Here is a 16,282-nt window from a genome sequence, read left to right as displayed (position 1 = left end):
TATCCCAGGCTGGCCTTAGATGATAGCGATCCTCCTATCTCAGCCCCCAGCATACAAAGATTCTCTATTTCATGATTGATAAAGACTAGACGATATAAAGAAAGGCAAAGGTGAGCAGGATGAGAATGCCTATCAGAAAAAAATGGGACAGTGGCTTGACTGACAAATGTCTGTACAGCATTAAAAAAAGGATACTAAAAATTTAGGTCGATAAACATCACGTTCAATGTAGGCAAGACTCTTCGAAACTAGCTGTGTCTTCACTTTCTGTCCACGCAAGATGATTTGCATTCTTGGCTTTAGATATAATATACTGCAATAAGCCTGAAAAGAAACACAGTATTATCTACAGATGTGCTTATTACACAGATGTGCCTTTAAATAGAAAGATAGCACCTTGCCTTTACAATACACATTCACTATCCAAAAAAAAATATATATACATAGATAGAGATAGAGAGAGAGAGAGAGAGAGAGAGAGAGAGAGAGAGAGAGAGATGGATAGATAGATAGGGCCAAGGCTAAATGATAAAGCATACACTCAGCAGATGTGACACCCTGGTTCCACCTCCAGCACATGGAGAGAAAAAGAAAAAATACATACACACACAGAGAGAGGGCCAGGGATATAGCTGAGTGATACAGAAAATATAAGGTCCTGAGTTCAACTCCTGGTACTAAAAAAGAAATAAGATCCCCTCATAGAAAGAGAGCAAGAGACGAAGAGAAACAAACATACTGTATACTGCAAAGCTGTACTGGTTATCCTCATTACTTTCATATGAGTCAGATCTGAGTTGTGAGACCCTGTAGACACTGTACTAAATACATTAAAAAAACAAAATAAACTCAAAAATAATTAAATGAACTTAATACTATGATCAATAAAAATGAAGTACAGGTAACAGTCTACTGACTTATACATTATTAAGTGAAAAACAGGTATAAAACAGCATGCATGATTTCATTTTACTTATGTATATGTTTGTTCTGGGGGGAGCTTTTTTGCATATGTATTTTTAAAGTAGTAGGGATTGAACTCAGGACTTTTATACTGAACTACGTCCCTGGTCCATTTCTTATTGTGAGACAGGTCTTACTATACTGCCCAAGCTAGGGTGGAACTTGGAAGTCCTCCTGTCTCAATCTCCCAGGGGGCTAGAGTTAGAGGGGCATATCATCATGCCTGACTTCATTCTAATTTTTTTTAAAAAATCCATGTACAAACAAGGGCATTCTGATTTTTGTCAAGTACTTACTGATATACTGCTATTCTAATCTTTAAAATATACTTCAGACATAAGAGCAAAGTTTACACCTGAAACACTGAAATAGTGCCAGGGACATAGCTCAGCGGCAAAGCACCTGGGGTCATAGGTTCAATTCCTGGATGCAATTAGAAACTACCGAAGACGATAAACTGAATAACTCAAAAAGGGTAAGTAGTACCAAATTAAAAACAAAATAACATCTGAACCTTTTTCCTGCCTACCCATTTCAAGTCATGTCTAACACTGTTTACTCCATTAATGGTATTTATTTTATTTTTGCTGTATTTAGGGCAGGGTCTATAGGTCTCACTATGTAGACTGGACTCATGGTGATTCTCCTGTTTTCAGCCTCCCAAGCACTGGGATTACAGGCACGTGCCACCACACCCAGTCTTAATTGCTGTCTCAGCACACCCCAGGGGCAGGGCCAGCACAGCAAGCCAGGGATCAAACCCTGGCCCTACACTCTGCCTAAGCAGGTGCTTTAGTCCACTGAACTATTTGGCCGGTCCTAATTAGTGATATTTAAAACAATGCACACTCCGATGCTCTGGTTGCTCCTGAACCTACATCATACTTAACAAAATTTTTGTCTTTTTCTTCTTTTTGCGGGAACAGTACTGGGATCCAAACTGAGGACATAGGTACTATCTTCTTAGCCCTTTTATTTCTTATTTTGAGACAAGGTCTCCATAAACTGCCCGGGCTGGCCTTGAATATGAGCACTTCCTACCTTAGCCTCCAGAGCACCTGGGTTCTAACAGCTAGGTCCTATCTCAGTACAGCAGGACATATCACTGAATGGTGTAATTGTGCATCTTAATTGCTAGGACCTCACAGAAAGTTATATGACAACCTGGTAAGTGTCCAACAGTCTCAGTTGGCAAACACACCAACAGAAACAACAGTTAGTCTTCTGTCAAAGTTGGTCAACATGTTCTATCACACTGACTAAAAAAACCAGTATTTTCATTATGTCAACATTGTTACAGATTTTTATTTCTTCAATCTTAAAAAAATGCCCGTTTCTATGGTTAAATCTCAAGATAAAATATTCACATAATAATAATAATAATCTAGTCTACATTGACTTAGGAGGACAACTAAACTATATTAAGTATTCCAAAACGGTATGAAAGATTTTTAAAGAAAATACACTTTGAATTTGGTGTTTTGTGACTAAATCAAACAGTATTAGCCACCATAAAAATATACTGTGGGCTGGCATGCAATTCAGTGATCCACTGCTTGCCTACTGGGGTTCAAGCCAGAGGGCAAAAACCTAAATCCAGTATCACCAATTTAAATAATCTAGATGTACAGTGAAAGAACCAAAAACACTATTAAACTTGATTAAAGCCAAACAAGATTTTCTAAGCAAATAAAGTGTGCATGCATAATGAAGAGCAGAGTACCAGCTCAGTGGCAGCAGCTGCGATGACAAGGGACAAGACGGCTGATAGCAAGTAGCGCCAGCGCATCACCAGCACATCCTCAGCAGCCCTGAGTGGCCAGCTCAGCGCACAGCTGCATACATACCCTCAGGGAATAGTCACTCTCGGGGGCAATCTGGTCTATCCTTTCTTGTTTCTTGTACCCTTTCTTCCCTGTGGTCTCATCTAAATCCTCAGGAATTCTGATGTCATATTTATCCTTTTCAAAATCAAACTCTGTTGCATTTTTGTAGCTGTAAAAATAATTATAGAAAGCAAAATTTAACATCAAGGCAAGATAAGCAAGCAAATAAAAAAACAAAAGTAAGCCTATATAAAATAAACTTATGCCTGTAATCCCAGTACTTTGGGAGGCTGAGGCAGGAAGATCACGTTTCAAGCCCTGTCTCAACAATTTAGGTGAGGACTGAAGTACAAAGCTCAGTATGAGGGCCCTGAATTTAATCTCTAGTACTCACTCTCGTTCCGTCCATCTCAATCTCCCTCTCTCACTGTATGACTCACCAATTACACTCCTGGGCACTTATTTTTAAAAAGTGAAGTCTACACATTCCCAGTTAAAAAAACCAAAACAAAAAAACCCTGTATATCAATATTTTGACATTACTTGTCAGAGGATTATATAAACAGCCCAGATGTCCTTTACCAGGTGAAATGGTTAAACACACACACTACACTGTTAAAAGCAGCAGATTAATGACACATGGATTCAAATACGCCTGCAGAGGACCACACCTAGGTGAAAAAAAAAAACAACAAAAAAAAAAAACACGCCATCTCAAAAGGTCTTGAAATGACAAGATGATAGCACAGGGAACAGATTAGAGGTTGCCAAGAATTGAAGAGGGGGTTAGAAGAAAGGATGGCAACAGTGATTCCCAAAATGGCAAAAGTGTCCTCTGTGGCTTGACTGTTGAGGATGACAGTCTATCACTGTCAATAGCACTGTTGTACTAGTTTTATAAGAGCATTATTTGGGAAAACTGGGTAAAAGGAAGAGGTGATCCCTGGATTATTTCCTACAACTACAGATGAATCTGTATTCATTTCAAAGGAGAAACCTTAGTCCAAAAAAAACCCCTGCAGGATATGGGGCAAGGAGGTAAAAACAAGAGATAGCAAATAAACACAAAAGGAAATTGGGACAGAAAAGGCACAAGTTTTAAAGTTATGTAGGGTTACATATTTGTTCTTTAGTCTATGCTTCAGCATATCTTTGACCTCTCGATATTATATATTAACCCCAAACTCTGAAGTTTTACTTACAAAGGACTTTTTTCCTCACAAGGATAAAAACTACAAATTTTGCCTGGGTGTGGTGTTGTAAACTTGCAATCCCAGCACTCAGGAGACAGAAGGTTCACTGCGATTTTGAGCCCAACATGGGCTACAAAGTGAGTTTGAGGCCAGCTTGAACTACACAGCAAAACCCTGTCTCAAAAAGACAAAACAAAACAAAACAAAAAAAATCCTAAAAATTTTAGCAGTATAAAAAAATCTCATCTAAACCAGGCATGGTGGCTCATGTCTGTAATCCCAGCACTCAGAAGGCTGAGGCAGGGCACAAAATGAGTTGAAAGCCAACCCAGACTAGAATGAGACCTTGTCTCAAAAAAACAAGAGCAAAAAACAAAAACAACAACAAAAATCTCATGTAAGCCAAAAATCTCATGTAAGCAGCCATACATCTATAATCCCAGAATTTAGAAGGCTGAGGCAAAAGAATCACTGCAGTCACAAATTCGAGGCCAGCCTGGGCTAAAGAGTGAGTTTCAATCCAGTCTGAACTATGGAATAAAAGCTTGTCTCAAAAAGGAGAAAACCCTCATCTATATTACATTTCTTACCAGATGCAAGACCACTCTTGGCTCTAAGCAGCAAACAAGATGGACAAAGATTCCTCTCCCTACCCTCTGCTATAGCTGGGCTTGGTTCAACCCTGTTCCGAGAAGGGGAAGGGGGAGAATAACACAGAGCAGTGCTACCAGAGACTGGATTTATAGCAAATGAATACCTCAAACTAAAGCCAAAGCAGCCTCCAAAAATACCTCTGGAAAAGCCAGATCATTAGTAATGCCGTGCCACAAGCACCATGCCTGTGTCATCATGGCACAAGGGCAGCGTGAGGAAACCAACCCTGCACACATACTTTACCTCCCCTGAAGTCCACACTTACCTTCTAAGATTCCAAATGATGATCCGTGTCCCCTTCTTACCCATAATTGCATCAAGTTCTGCCAGCAGCTTTTGCTCCGTCGGAAACAGAGAATGTTCTAGAATTGCAGCAAGGCTTGCTTTTGATTCTGTTAAATTAATCATCTGTCGTACATCCTTAGTTAAAGACTGAGATCAACAACACATTTTCCATAATTATGATATAGAAACTAACTCTAATAAACTTTAAATAATAGAAAAACTATTTCCTGAATTATGTTCTAAGTTTTTTTGTTTGTCTTTTTGAGACAGGGTCTTACTATGCAATTAAAGCTGGCCTTGAGCTCACTTTGTAACTCAGGCTGGTCTTGAATTCCAAAGGATCCTCCTGTCTCAGCCTCCTGACTGCCAAGATCACAGGTGTGCACCACCACATTAGACACCTTTTTCTAAGTTTTAAAATGGTAGTTTCAGCCGGACACAGTGGCACACATTTATAATCCCAGCTACTCAGGAGGCTGAGGCAGAAGGATGACAAGCTGAAAGCCAGCCCAAACAACCTAGTAAGGCCCTATCTCAAAAAGAAGGAAGGAGGGGGGAGGGGGGAAGGGGAAAAGGGAAGAGGGGGAAGAGGGGAAGGAAGAGGAAGGGGAGGAGGGGGAAGAGGAAGAGGAGGAGGAGGAAGAGGTTGGAGATGTAGTTCAATGGTAGAATACTGTGCAACATGCACAAGACCCTGCATTTAACCCCCAGTGGTACAAAATGAATGAAGGTAGCAATGAATAAATGAAATGGCAGTTCAATTTGAAGTGAACACTAGGAAGAGTTAAAAACAAGCAAGTTTACTATTACTCTAATTTGATGCTATCCAACCTTTCAGTGTTTACACAGAAGGCATTCCTCTGAAGTTACCTTGCAAAACTTTCAAGCCAGCCCATAAAATCTTACTAGTCCACAGTAAGCTACAGTAAGATCTGTGAACAAAGCTCTCTGTGGCAGTGAACATGTTCAGTAATGCTGAGGAACACAGCCAGCACTCCTCAGGCCAGGCATACACTCTACCACCGAGTGCCCTCTCCAGGCCCCTGGAATGCTTCTACCATACAAGGGAAGCCACCTATGTTGAGGATGCTAACAGAGAGAACAAACCCTGAGCATCAGGTACAGGGTAAAGGCAGAGGACACAGACAAGAGCTGGAATAGGAGTTATTAAAAGGTAAGGATTTACTCTGGGAGACAAGAGCTGGAATAGGAGTTATTAAAAGGTAAGGATTTACTCTGGGAGCCTGAAGTAGGAAGATGGCAGGTGAGAGCCCAGCCTGGGAAAGTCAGTTACTTTGCAGGACTCTGTCTCAAAATGATAAAAAGCTGGGGATGCAACCCACTCTGAAGACCATGGGTTCATCTCTAGTACCCCAAAACAAACAAAATAAAGATTTGAGGGGCCGGGGAGATGGCTCAGTGGAATAAGCACTTCCCTGGGAAGCGGAAGGGCCTGAGTTCAATCCCCGGTTCAGCAAAAAAAAAAGGATTTGGACGAAGGCAAAAGGGCAGACTGTTGCAGAGTATTTTTTTGTTTCCCCACAGCTTGTATTTCACAAGCAAAAGGATATGGTGCTTATTGAATGCGACGATCGGGACAACCACATGTTCTGCTTTGATAACCTCCAAGTACGTCTGTGATAAGAAGCCCACACTCATGCTGTCTCCGTTTTTGGTAAAAACAATTGCGTCTTTACCCAAGCGCATAGAGCCTGACTTGAAGCCATTACCATACAGTCCAACAGGGACATGACCATTCATGGTAACTTTGTCACTGAAGCCAAAGCTAGAAAAGACAAGAAAAGACTTAAACAATCAGCACCTATACTCTCACTTTTTAAAAAAATCCACCCAGTGTATGACTGGCTCTCCCAAGTTAGCTTCAACCTTCCTGGCTATCTAATGTCAAGCAAAGTACTCTTAACCTCTTGGTGTTTATCTATGCAGTGGACACCCTGCGACATCACAGGGCAAAGGGTCACAGCATTGACAGGCACACATGGCCATGCACCCCTGGCTACATGCTGCTTATGGTCTGGCAGGCAGGACAGTGAGACCTTACCCAGGAATCTCTTCTGCTGACATGAATGATTTTCTGGTCCTAAGCAACCCTACATGGTATGATTAGTCATTGGGGTGCTTCCACTGTCCGGAACCATAAGAAATATTTAAAGGACAATAGAAGGGCTCTGTTTCTACAATCTCTGTCCTGTTCTTGTACTGTATCACTCAAGTTTCCACTTTAGGCACATTTAAGTTGCACTGACAACCTCCTCTCCAACTCTACAGGCCAAGGCCTTCTGACTGCTTTGTGCTGCTTTCCCAGTCTCTCAAGCTTGTTAAAGTCACTCCCCTCAAAACCTAAGTTTTATTAGGAATAAAATGAATTTACACTGAAGTGTAAATAGCTGATACAGTCCCAGTACTCTACAATTCTAAAAGAATGCCAGAAATTGTAGGTTAAGTAAAGGAAACAAAAAAGATGGGAACAGCCTTATAGTCAACCATGAACGTTAAAGACACTTAGCCACATTGTGGGGACTGTAACTCAGGCCCTAAAACAAAAACTAGGTCATGACACATGAAACCCATCCACTAGGGAAGAGCCCAGGTTTTCCTAAGAGGGGCACATTTGTACATACCTTAGCATTTTGTGTAACTTATCTGATGTCATCCCATTCCCATTATCAGTAAATGTCAAGCATATTCGGTCTTTTATCACTGTTTTGTCAATCCATATCTGTTTAGCATTCACATCAGGATCATAAGCATTATCTAGAAAGCAAAAAGTTTTGAGAAACTTTTTTGAGTTTGCATTTTACAGAGCTATTAGTTCAAAGCAAACCTATAACAAGCTAAAGATTATCATATTTTGAGACTACTTTAAAAGTTATAAGTTTTAGGAACTGCTAAGGTTTGAAAACACGAAACTAAAGTATGTTCACTGACTAGGAAAGAATCAACCATTTCCAAAGCGCTCAGTGTTGGTAGCGAACAGAGACTGGCACTTGCCACACTACATGCATTACAAGGTCACTGCATATGGGAATGCTAAGAAGACTGGCCTGGCCATTCTAATGGCAACTAAGAGCTAAATGTCAGGGGATCCATGAGTTGCTATGCAGGTTCCACAGTAGTTATTCCATCCATACAAAGCAGCACTGCCTGCTATGCTATCTACTCCGATGGAGGACTCGCCTTCTACACAGCCCACATCTCTTCTGGCTTTCACATCTCTCTCTGAATGCTTCATTGAATATATTCATTTCTCTCAGAGAAAGCATAAAGAAATACATTTGAAAGTGGGGGGTGTGAGGCGGGGATACAGCTCAGCTGTGCAGCACCTGCCTGGCAAGCACGAGGTCCTGGGTTCAATTCCCCATACCCACCCAAAAAAAAAAAGAAAGGAAAAAGAGCTGAATAGTAGCAAGAATAAATAAATCTCATGAATTGCCCAAGACCTATATATGTGTGTGTACACACGCACACACATACTTTATCTCTCTCACACACGCACACACACATACACCCCTCAATCTTTTTTTCTCCAGTACTAGGGAGTGAACCCAGGACCTTCACACTGAACTGTATCTACAGTTTTTGTTTGAGACAAGGTCTTGTTGAATTGCCCATGCTAGCCTGAAACTTGGAATCATCCTGCCTCAACATCCCAGGATGCTGGGACTAAGACCTGCACCATGGTTGTAACTTTACTGAAATATATTATAGCTAGGCATGGTGACACAAAACAGCGCCAAGGAGGCCTAGGCAAAAAAACACTTCAAGTTCAAGGCCAATCTGCAGTACAACGTGAGTTCATGCTAGCCAGAATGGCATAGCAAGATCCTGTCTCAAAAAGACTAAATAAATAAAATATAATCTGAAGTCTTTATTATATTATAAATAAAGGTTTTCAATCTCTCCTTGTATAAAGTGGCCTACTGTTAAATAATCTTTTTTCAACCATTTTTAGAAGAACAGTGTTTCACTAAAAATTTAAAATTTAACACACCATGAAGAAAACCATTGAAGTCACAGACTACTCCTCTAGGTTGCCATAAAAAATAATAACAACAGGAATGTCAGGTAGGTACAGTGGCATACCTATAATCCTAGCACTTAGGGAGGCCAGGGAAGAATCCCAATTCAACCAGGCAAATTAGTGATTCAATAAGAGTCTTTCCCAAAGTAAAACATGAAATAATAGCTAAGGACTTAGCTCAGTGCAAGGATCCTTGGTTCAGTCTCAAGTACTGAGAGGGACAGACAGATAGATCTGGCTATAATATACAGTAGACCATTCTGAGTTTTGAAAAGTATCACCTGAACCCTATTTGTCAGGGAAAGCAAGAATCTGCTATTATAGATCAAATATACTGACACTCCTGACACCAGAAAAATTAATCCACTTATACTACCAAGAAGCATAATTCTCATTTTTTACTTTCCTAGTCAGAATAAAAATGTTTTCAATATAAATGCTTTATGAACCTAGCAAATTAAATCCTAAGAACCAAAAAAGAGCTGGAATATGGAACTTGGGGAGGGGATTACTGAGATTCACTGAACTAGCTGTCACACTTGGTAGGTAAACATTATCATTAATGCAAGATACTTTTTCCCCTACAGCACAATTTCCTAACTATGCAGAATACTTTAATATTATAATTGTAAGCAACATATAGTATATGGAACATCAATGTACGTACCTATTAATTCAGCAACTGCACTGAATGGCCAGGTATGACTAGTAGAATTTGTGTGTAAAAACTTCGGACAAAGCTGAAACAAACCAACCAATGATTCATGTAAGTTAATTCAGATCTTACTTAAGAGAACAAAAACCAGTATCATTTCTTTATCCCTGTATTAAGCAACACTGAAAGTAAAAATGACTCAAGTGCTTGTGGCACCCTAAAAGACCCCTGGGAACAAGGCTGGGTTGAAGTGGCTTACACACCAGGATGGGAGACAGCCCCTGACACCATCAGCTGCTCAGTCCAGCCCAGAAAGGTCCACCTGAGACGGATCGCAAAAGCCCTTCTGTCTAATAAACATCACTTCCTAATGTCCCCCTGCAAGACACAACTTGACAAAGAGGGTCTTCTTTCTTCAGTACATTAGTTTTTTCAGCAGGCTTACCAGTCAGCCACACAGTCAGTATTTCACACTTTGACTTGGTTGTATTACACACTTTAACTTCTCTATAGTCCAATCCCTGGCAGTGATGCGGTATCACCTATACACTCTTCAAACAAGTGTCACTAGTGATTCAAATTCAGAAAACCATGCTGATTTTGCTCAGGAATACAGCAAGGGAGAACATACTAATCAACATCACTTGGTAAGGAACTGTGGTGTAGATATCAAATGCAGAAAAATGTACATATGGTTTTAAATGTTCAATATGCAGAAAGTTTCTATGCATTTCTTTTTACATTTGTTTTTAGCAGGTTCTCTCACATAGGAAGAAAAAGGAAGTACGTCAAGTGTGAAGAGCTTTAGAAGCAAGGTTAGAATATAATCAGACCAAGGATATTTACAGTGCTCAGCTGCTGCCAGCAGGTGTCAGAAAGAGGTCTACTTGGCCTCTGGCCACACTTGTGCCCTGACAGTCTCCCACGCCATTGTCCAACATGCATTAGACTCAAGTTCTACATGTAGAGAATGAGACCTAATGGAGGACTGGTCTCAAACAGGAGCACTCGCAATCTGGACATCCTGCAGCATACATCTGGGAGTAACGACCTAGTTGGTTGATGACTGTCAGACTTCCGACCACCACTCAGTTTGACAGCCCATCTCTTTTGTTGTACAATTCTGTACCTCTTGTTTAAAAAGCCTCCGTGTCTTTTGTGCAGTGTATCTTGTTCACAAAGTACTGTGATTTTTGCTGTCTGTGCCACACTGTGGTTTCTGTCCATACTCTATACATCTCATTGAGCAACCAACTTGTTCACTGGTCCAGTCACAGGCACTGAACTGTTACGGCAGCAGCATCTGCATGGTGCTCAAGAAATACAGAGTGCACAGCACTCAATTTCTAAAGCACAGTCCTCATGTTTCTAGAGAAAACTGTCTTGAGTAATTTAAAGATAACAATACACAATGTATTAACTACTGTTACCCTATTATCTTGTTTTGTTTGTTTGGTAGAACTGGGGATTGAACTCAGGCTTGCCAGGGAAGCGCTTATTCTACTGAGCCTTCTCCTCGGACCCCTACTATCTTGTTTTGAATTTTTATTTTTTTCTCTTTAAAATTAAAAACCTAGGGAGATATCTCAGTGAAATAAGTGCTTGCCTGGCAAGCACAAAAGTCCTGAGTTCGATCCCTGGTACCACCAATAAATAAATAAATAAAAACAAAGAATTCCCAAATGTAAGAATTATAGGCATTTCTTAAAAGTAAATATCCCTTTAAAGGCAGAGCTGAACTCATATAAAAATAAGCAAAATCCTCAAGGACCTCAGACAAAGAAAGAACTAAAAACCAAAGCTACACAAATGGGGGCACACTGGGAATAAAAGTGAGAGTATTCAACTGGTCAGAGAAAGGTGTGGGTTTTAATGGGTAATTTGGTAGAAGACTGTCATACAGTTATTAGGAAGCAAATGTTTCCTCTCACATAATAAGGGAGAGGCACTGGTGGTGTCTGCCTAACAGGAAGTTCATCTGCTTTGGTCTCTACACCCCAAAGGCGGGGAAAACGTACACCACCAGATGTGTAAAAAAAGAAGCATACCTCCAGCTCACTCAGGTTAAGGGTTTCCACCGTGCAACATACAGAAGCAGTGCTGTTCAATCAGGCAAGCACACAAATCCCCTAGGTAATTATTTCTGAGACCCAATCTAAAAGCCAACTTTTAAGGAAAACAACCCACAAGGAGAAAATGTTAGCAGAGAAGACACAATAGTGTTAGCGCTCACAAGCCCCACTGGGACACTCAGTAAAAGAATACAAACACACACATAGACAAATGAGACACTCTGAAGTAAACAAAGATCTTTAAAGAATCTACAGAGTTTTTAAATTAAGCAAAACGGTCACAACACTTTAAAAACTATTTAAATATAAAATCCTTAAAACTTGGAAACCTAAACACATGAAATATTTACCTCTGTCTCCTCACACTACAAGGAGAAGGAGGAGGATGAGAAGGAGAAGGAGATGAAGGAGGAGAGAGAGAAGGTGAAGGAGAAGAAGAAGAGAGAGGAGGGGGATAAAGAGAAGAAAATAAAGAATTAGCGAAGTGATGGGCAACAGCCAACAAAGCCCTAGTATGGAAACAGGAAGGCACAGACTATGACTGTTTAGGATTGATTTCAAAGCCTGCAAAGTTAAACCAGAAGGCTGCAGGAGAGGAGAATCTGCAGAGCCTCATGAAAGCTTAGGAATCAGACTTCTGTGTCCTTGAACCATATGTGCCAGGTTGTATAAAAATAAGAGACTGAAGCTGAGAGAGAGAGAGAGAGAGAGAGAGAGAGAGAGAGAGAGAGAGACAGAGAGAGAGAGACAGAGAGAGAGACAGAGACACACACACACACACACAGAGACGGAAAGACAGAGACAGAAAGAGAGAGAGAGAGAGAGAGAGAGAGAGAGAGAGACAGACAGACAAGACAAGACAAGACAAGACAAGACAAGACAAGACAAGACAAGACAAGGAGAATTAAAATGCCCCAGAATCTTCCTTCCTCAACTGTCCTGGGTAACCACATTTTACAACTTACGTTAAAATTGCCCTTCACAGCCTCCTGTGTTCAGAGGTGGGATTTGAGAGGGTAACTGGATCCTTGGATTTCTCCACTGATTTGTTCATAGCTGGTCATAGCTGAAATGTGCTGCTAGGTGGTAGGCCCTGGTCTGAAGAGGAGTCACAGGGGGTACAACCTGGGACAGTATGCTCCACTCCCACACTGGGTTTCCTGGCTACCACAAGAGGACCACTTTCCTCCTGGGATATTTTCATCATGCTCTTTTTGCCTTAAACCAGAAAGGCATGCAAATGGCCACTAAGAAGATGAAAAGATGTTTGACATCACTAATCAAAAGAGATTAGTGATGACATCACTAGAGAAATACAAATAAAACCATAATGGGAGGCCACCTCACTTACTATAATGGCTACCATCGAAAAAAGTCCAGAAAAAGCAGAACTCTACTCTGTTACATGAAAGTTGTCAGTACCAAGATAGAGTTAATGCCTGGCAAGCTTTGGCAAAATGAAACCAAGGCGGCTACAAAATAGGCTTTTCACCAATAATTGCTGGGTAAGAGGAACTATCACAGACACAACCTTGCACAAACCACTACTTCTGTGAGGACATCTGTTCACCACGGCCAAGTTGGTCCTGGATTGATACCACCCTTGTTGCTAATTGAGGGCCAAGGCTAACTGCTTCAAAACATTTTACCTAAACCTCTTTACTTTTAAGCCACAGCCTCCCTCTGCTTCCCTGACTGAGTCTACATTCACCACCCTGTGCACCAAAATTCCTGTTCCACCCAACCAAAGGACAGCCACTTGCATCTAGGCCAACAGTTGCTACGATGTCAAACGGTACAACAGTTGTGGAAATCTGTGGCAGACCCTCGAGAATTAAAAATAGAACCACCATGTGATCCAGTGGTTCCGCTTCCAGGTACAAACCCCACAGAAATGGAGGCAGAACAGAAAGGGCTCCAGGACAGCTGGGTACCCATGCTCACAGAGCATTACTCACAACAGCCAAAAGGTAGAAGAGACTCAAATGTCCAGTAACAGATTGACAAATGAAATGTGGTACTGCAGAAAGAAACTGCTTTCCTACATTTTCACAAGGATTCCAACAATAAACGCATGGGCTTGGTTCACACCAACACCAACTCTCCAATTTCCACACAGCACATAGTGTCCAACCCCAATTAGTGCAGACACAAGTAAGGGCTCCATTCTACAGACAGCCCCACTTCAGATGCCTGTCAAGTCCAGGTCAACGGAACTTCTGACAGACCAACTACAAACTGAAGGTTCATATAATTTCTTTCTCAGATTTGATCATTTGCTGTAACAGTGCTTAGTTAGTTTTCTCAGTTTACAAATGTTTTAGTACATCACTGGCTGGTTCTAAAGCAGGCTGCCTTGGCAGAGGGGCATCACAGAAAACAGTTCAAGCTCCTCATAATACAGCAAAAGCAACAAAAGAGAAGGAAAAAGCCTGTGTGCCTTGTGATAGGTAAACTACCTATCCTGGGGCAGGTGTTACACTCACCCTTAATCCCAGCCAGAACTATGCCAAACCAATGAGTGGACTGATTTAGTAACCCTTAATCTCAGTACCACACACTCTAGATTCAGCTACATCTGAATAGCATGTTCCCATGATGCAAGAGGCTTTGGGAGGTCAGTTAAGACACAGCCACAACAAGCTCACAAACTCGAGGAACTATTTAATTATGCTTACTGGTCCTTTGTAAAGAACTGCCACAAACTGGGTGTGGTGTCACATGTCTATATTCCCTGCACTCAGGGGGCTGAGGCAAGAGGATCATTGCAAGTTCAAGACCAGCCTGGGCTACAAACTGAGCTCAAGGACAGCCTAACTGCATAGTAAGACCCTGTCTCAAAAAGAGGGGGGGAAAAAAAAAAAAAGAACTGGATAGTGACTTATGGTTTATGTCTAGCTGTCACCGTCAAAGCCTCATGCAGTCATGGGGAGGACTTCTAGAGGTTATAATTCATGATCCAATGCTGATTCTTGGTGTGAGTGCTATACCTGCCTGGGGTGGATAGCCTGAATACAACGTGGAGAAGGGAAAGAGGCTTGCCAGCTGCAGCAACTGCTATTCCTCCCTTTGCCTTTGCTGTTTTCCACCACCTTGAACACCTGCTCTCTGCCATGTGCCACTCTGCCTTGGAGCTAGCAGAGTATGGATCGAAACCTCCACTGTGAACTAAATAAACCTTTCCTTTCTTAATTCTGGGTGTCAGGCATTTTGTCCCAGCAAAGAGGAAAGTAAGACAAAGACAATGCCAGCATTGTGAGGCTGAGGAAGGAGCATGAGTTCCTGCCTGCATGCCTTATTAAGATGCTGTCTCAAAAATAAACAAGAGTTGAGAATAAAGCTTAGTGGTAGAGCACTTGCCTAGCACATAGGAGGCCTGGGGTTCAAACCCCAATACTGGGGGTGGGGCAGTAAATTTTATGTTATGGTATTTTACCACAATAATAAATAACCCAACAAATGGCAAGTTAACAAACAGAACAACACAACACTCCTACCTTTCTTTTCATACCAAGCTTCTAAAGAGCAAGCAGCCAGCATTACATTTAGTAAGGCAGGAGACAAGCTACATAATTCCTCTGGAGAAACTGATTTCCCTAAATTCCCTTTGGTTCTTTTACAACCCAATCTAGTCTTTCTGGATAGCATCTTATTTTTGTTGTTTTTATTTTTACAAGTTACTTTAAAGTATGTTTAATCATCTGAAAGTTATTTATTTTATGGCCTAACTTGACCCTTTAAGGACCGTCACACACTGGCAAAGGGTGTTTCACAAAATGGCTCCTTCCTTTTTATCACTCACCAGCGAAGCAGCACAGGCCAGTTTTGCTCAGGCAAGAGGATGCTCTAGTCAACGGCTACTTTCTCCTTGATGCTCTAGTCAACGGCTACTTTCTCCTTTGGAAATGTGAGCAGAAACTATCTAAATACATAGGGAGGGCTGGGGAAATAGTTCAGTGGTGTAAGCACCTGCTGGCAAGTGCTCTGTCCTTAGTTCAATCCCCAATACCAGAAAAAAAAAAAAAAAAAAAAAGGACAAAAATACATAGGGGGGAAAAACAGCAATAAAGCAGTGAATCAAAGAAAATAAGGGGGGCATGGCTAGTTGGTTCAGCAATAAGAACAAATACTCTGTGTAGGGTGAATTTTAAAAGTCAGGGCTCATAACAATTTACAAGATAGTAAGAGAAATATAAGTCAAGTGCAAAGAGCACCCCCCCAAAAAGAAAACAATAATGAGATGGCTCAGTAGAATAAGTGCTTCCTTGGCAAGCACAAGGGCCTGAGTTCAATCCTCGGTTCCACCAAAAAAAAAGAATCGTTTTTATAAGGCCAGGAATGGTGGTACACGCCTGTAATCCCACCACTCAGGAGGCTGAGGCAGGATCATAGTTTTGAGTCCCAGACCACACTGGGATAACTACAAGTGAGCTCAAGGCCAGCCTGAGCTGCACAGGGAGACCCTATGGCCAAAAGACCAAAAAAAAAAAAAAAAAAGTATAAAACAACAATGGTTACAATATTCATTTGAGAAGTATACAATATAAAAAGACGTAAATGGAAACATGAAAAACAAAAGTGTAAGGAGAGTA

The 16,282-nt window shown here is 41.2% G+C and overlaps 1 protein-coding gene across 2 annotated transcripts in view; it reads right to left on the bottom strand.

The window, feature by feature from the left end:
- The window catches only part of Morc3 (MORC family CW-type zinc finger 3), a 54,988-nt gene that overhangs the window by 31,234 nt on the left and 7,472 nt on the right, over nucleotides 1-16,282 (bottom strand). For both annotated transcript variants that reach the window (XM_004634358.2, XM_023718719.1), the window contains exons 2-7: nucleotides 9,631-9,703; nucleotides 7,564-7,696; nucleotides 6,493-6,707; nucleotides 4,902-5,049; nucleotides 2,811-2,958; nucleotides 196-324 (exon numbers count right to left, since the gene is read on the bottom strand). In XM_004634358.2, coding sequence (XP_004634415.1) covers nucleotides 196-324; nucleotides 2,811-2,958; nucleotides 4,902-5,049; nucleotides 6,493-6,707; nucleotides 7,564-7,696; nucleotides 9,631-9,703 — 846 coding nt within the window. The remainder of the gene's footprint in view (nucleotides 1-195; nucleotides 325-2,810; nucleotides 2,959-4,901; nucleotides 5,050-6,492; nucleotides 6,708-7,563; nucleotides 7,697-9,630; nucleotides 9,704-16,282) is intronic.

Source organism: Octodon degus, unplaced genomic scaffold (assembly GCF_000260255.1).
Source record: "Octodon degus isolate 3935 unplaced genomic scaffold, OctDeg1.0 scaffold00061, whole genome shotgun sequence".
Taxonomy (NCBI): Eukaryota; Metazoa; Chordata; class Mammalia; order Rodentia; family Octodontidae; genus Octodon; species Octodon degus.
Note: the sequence above shows the minus strand (reverse complement) of the source record. Positions and strands in the feature narration are given on the sequence as shown.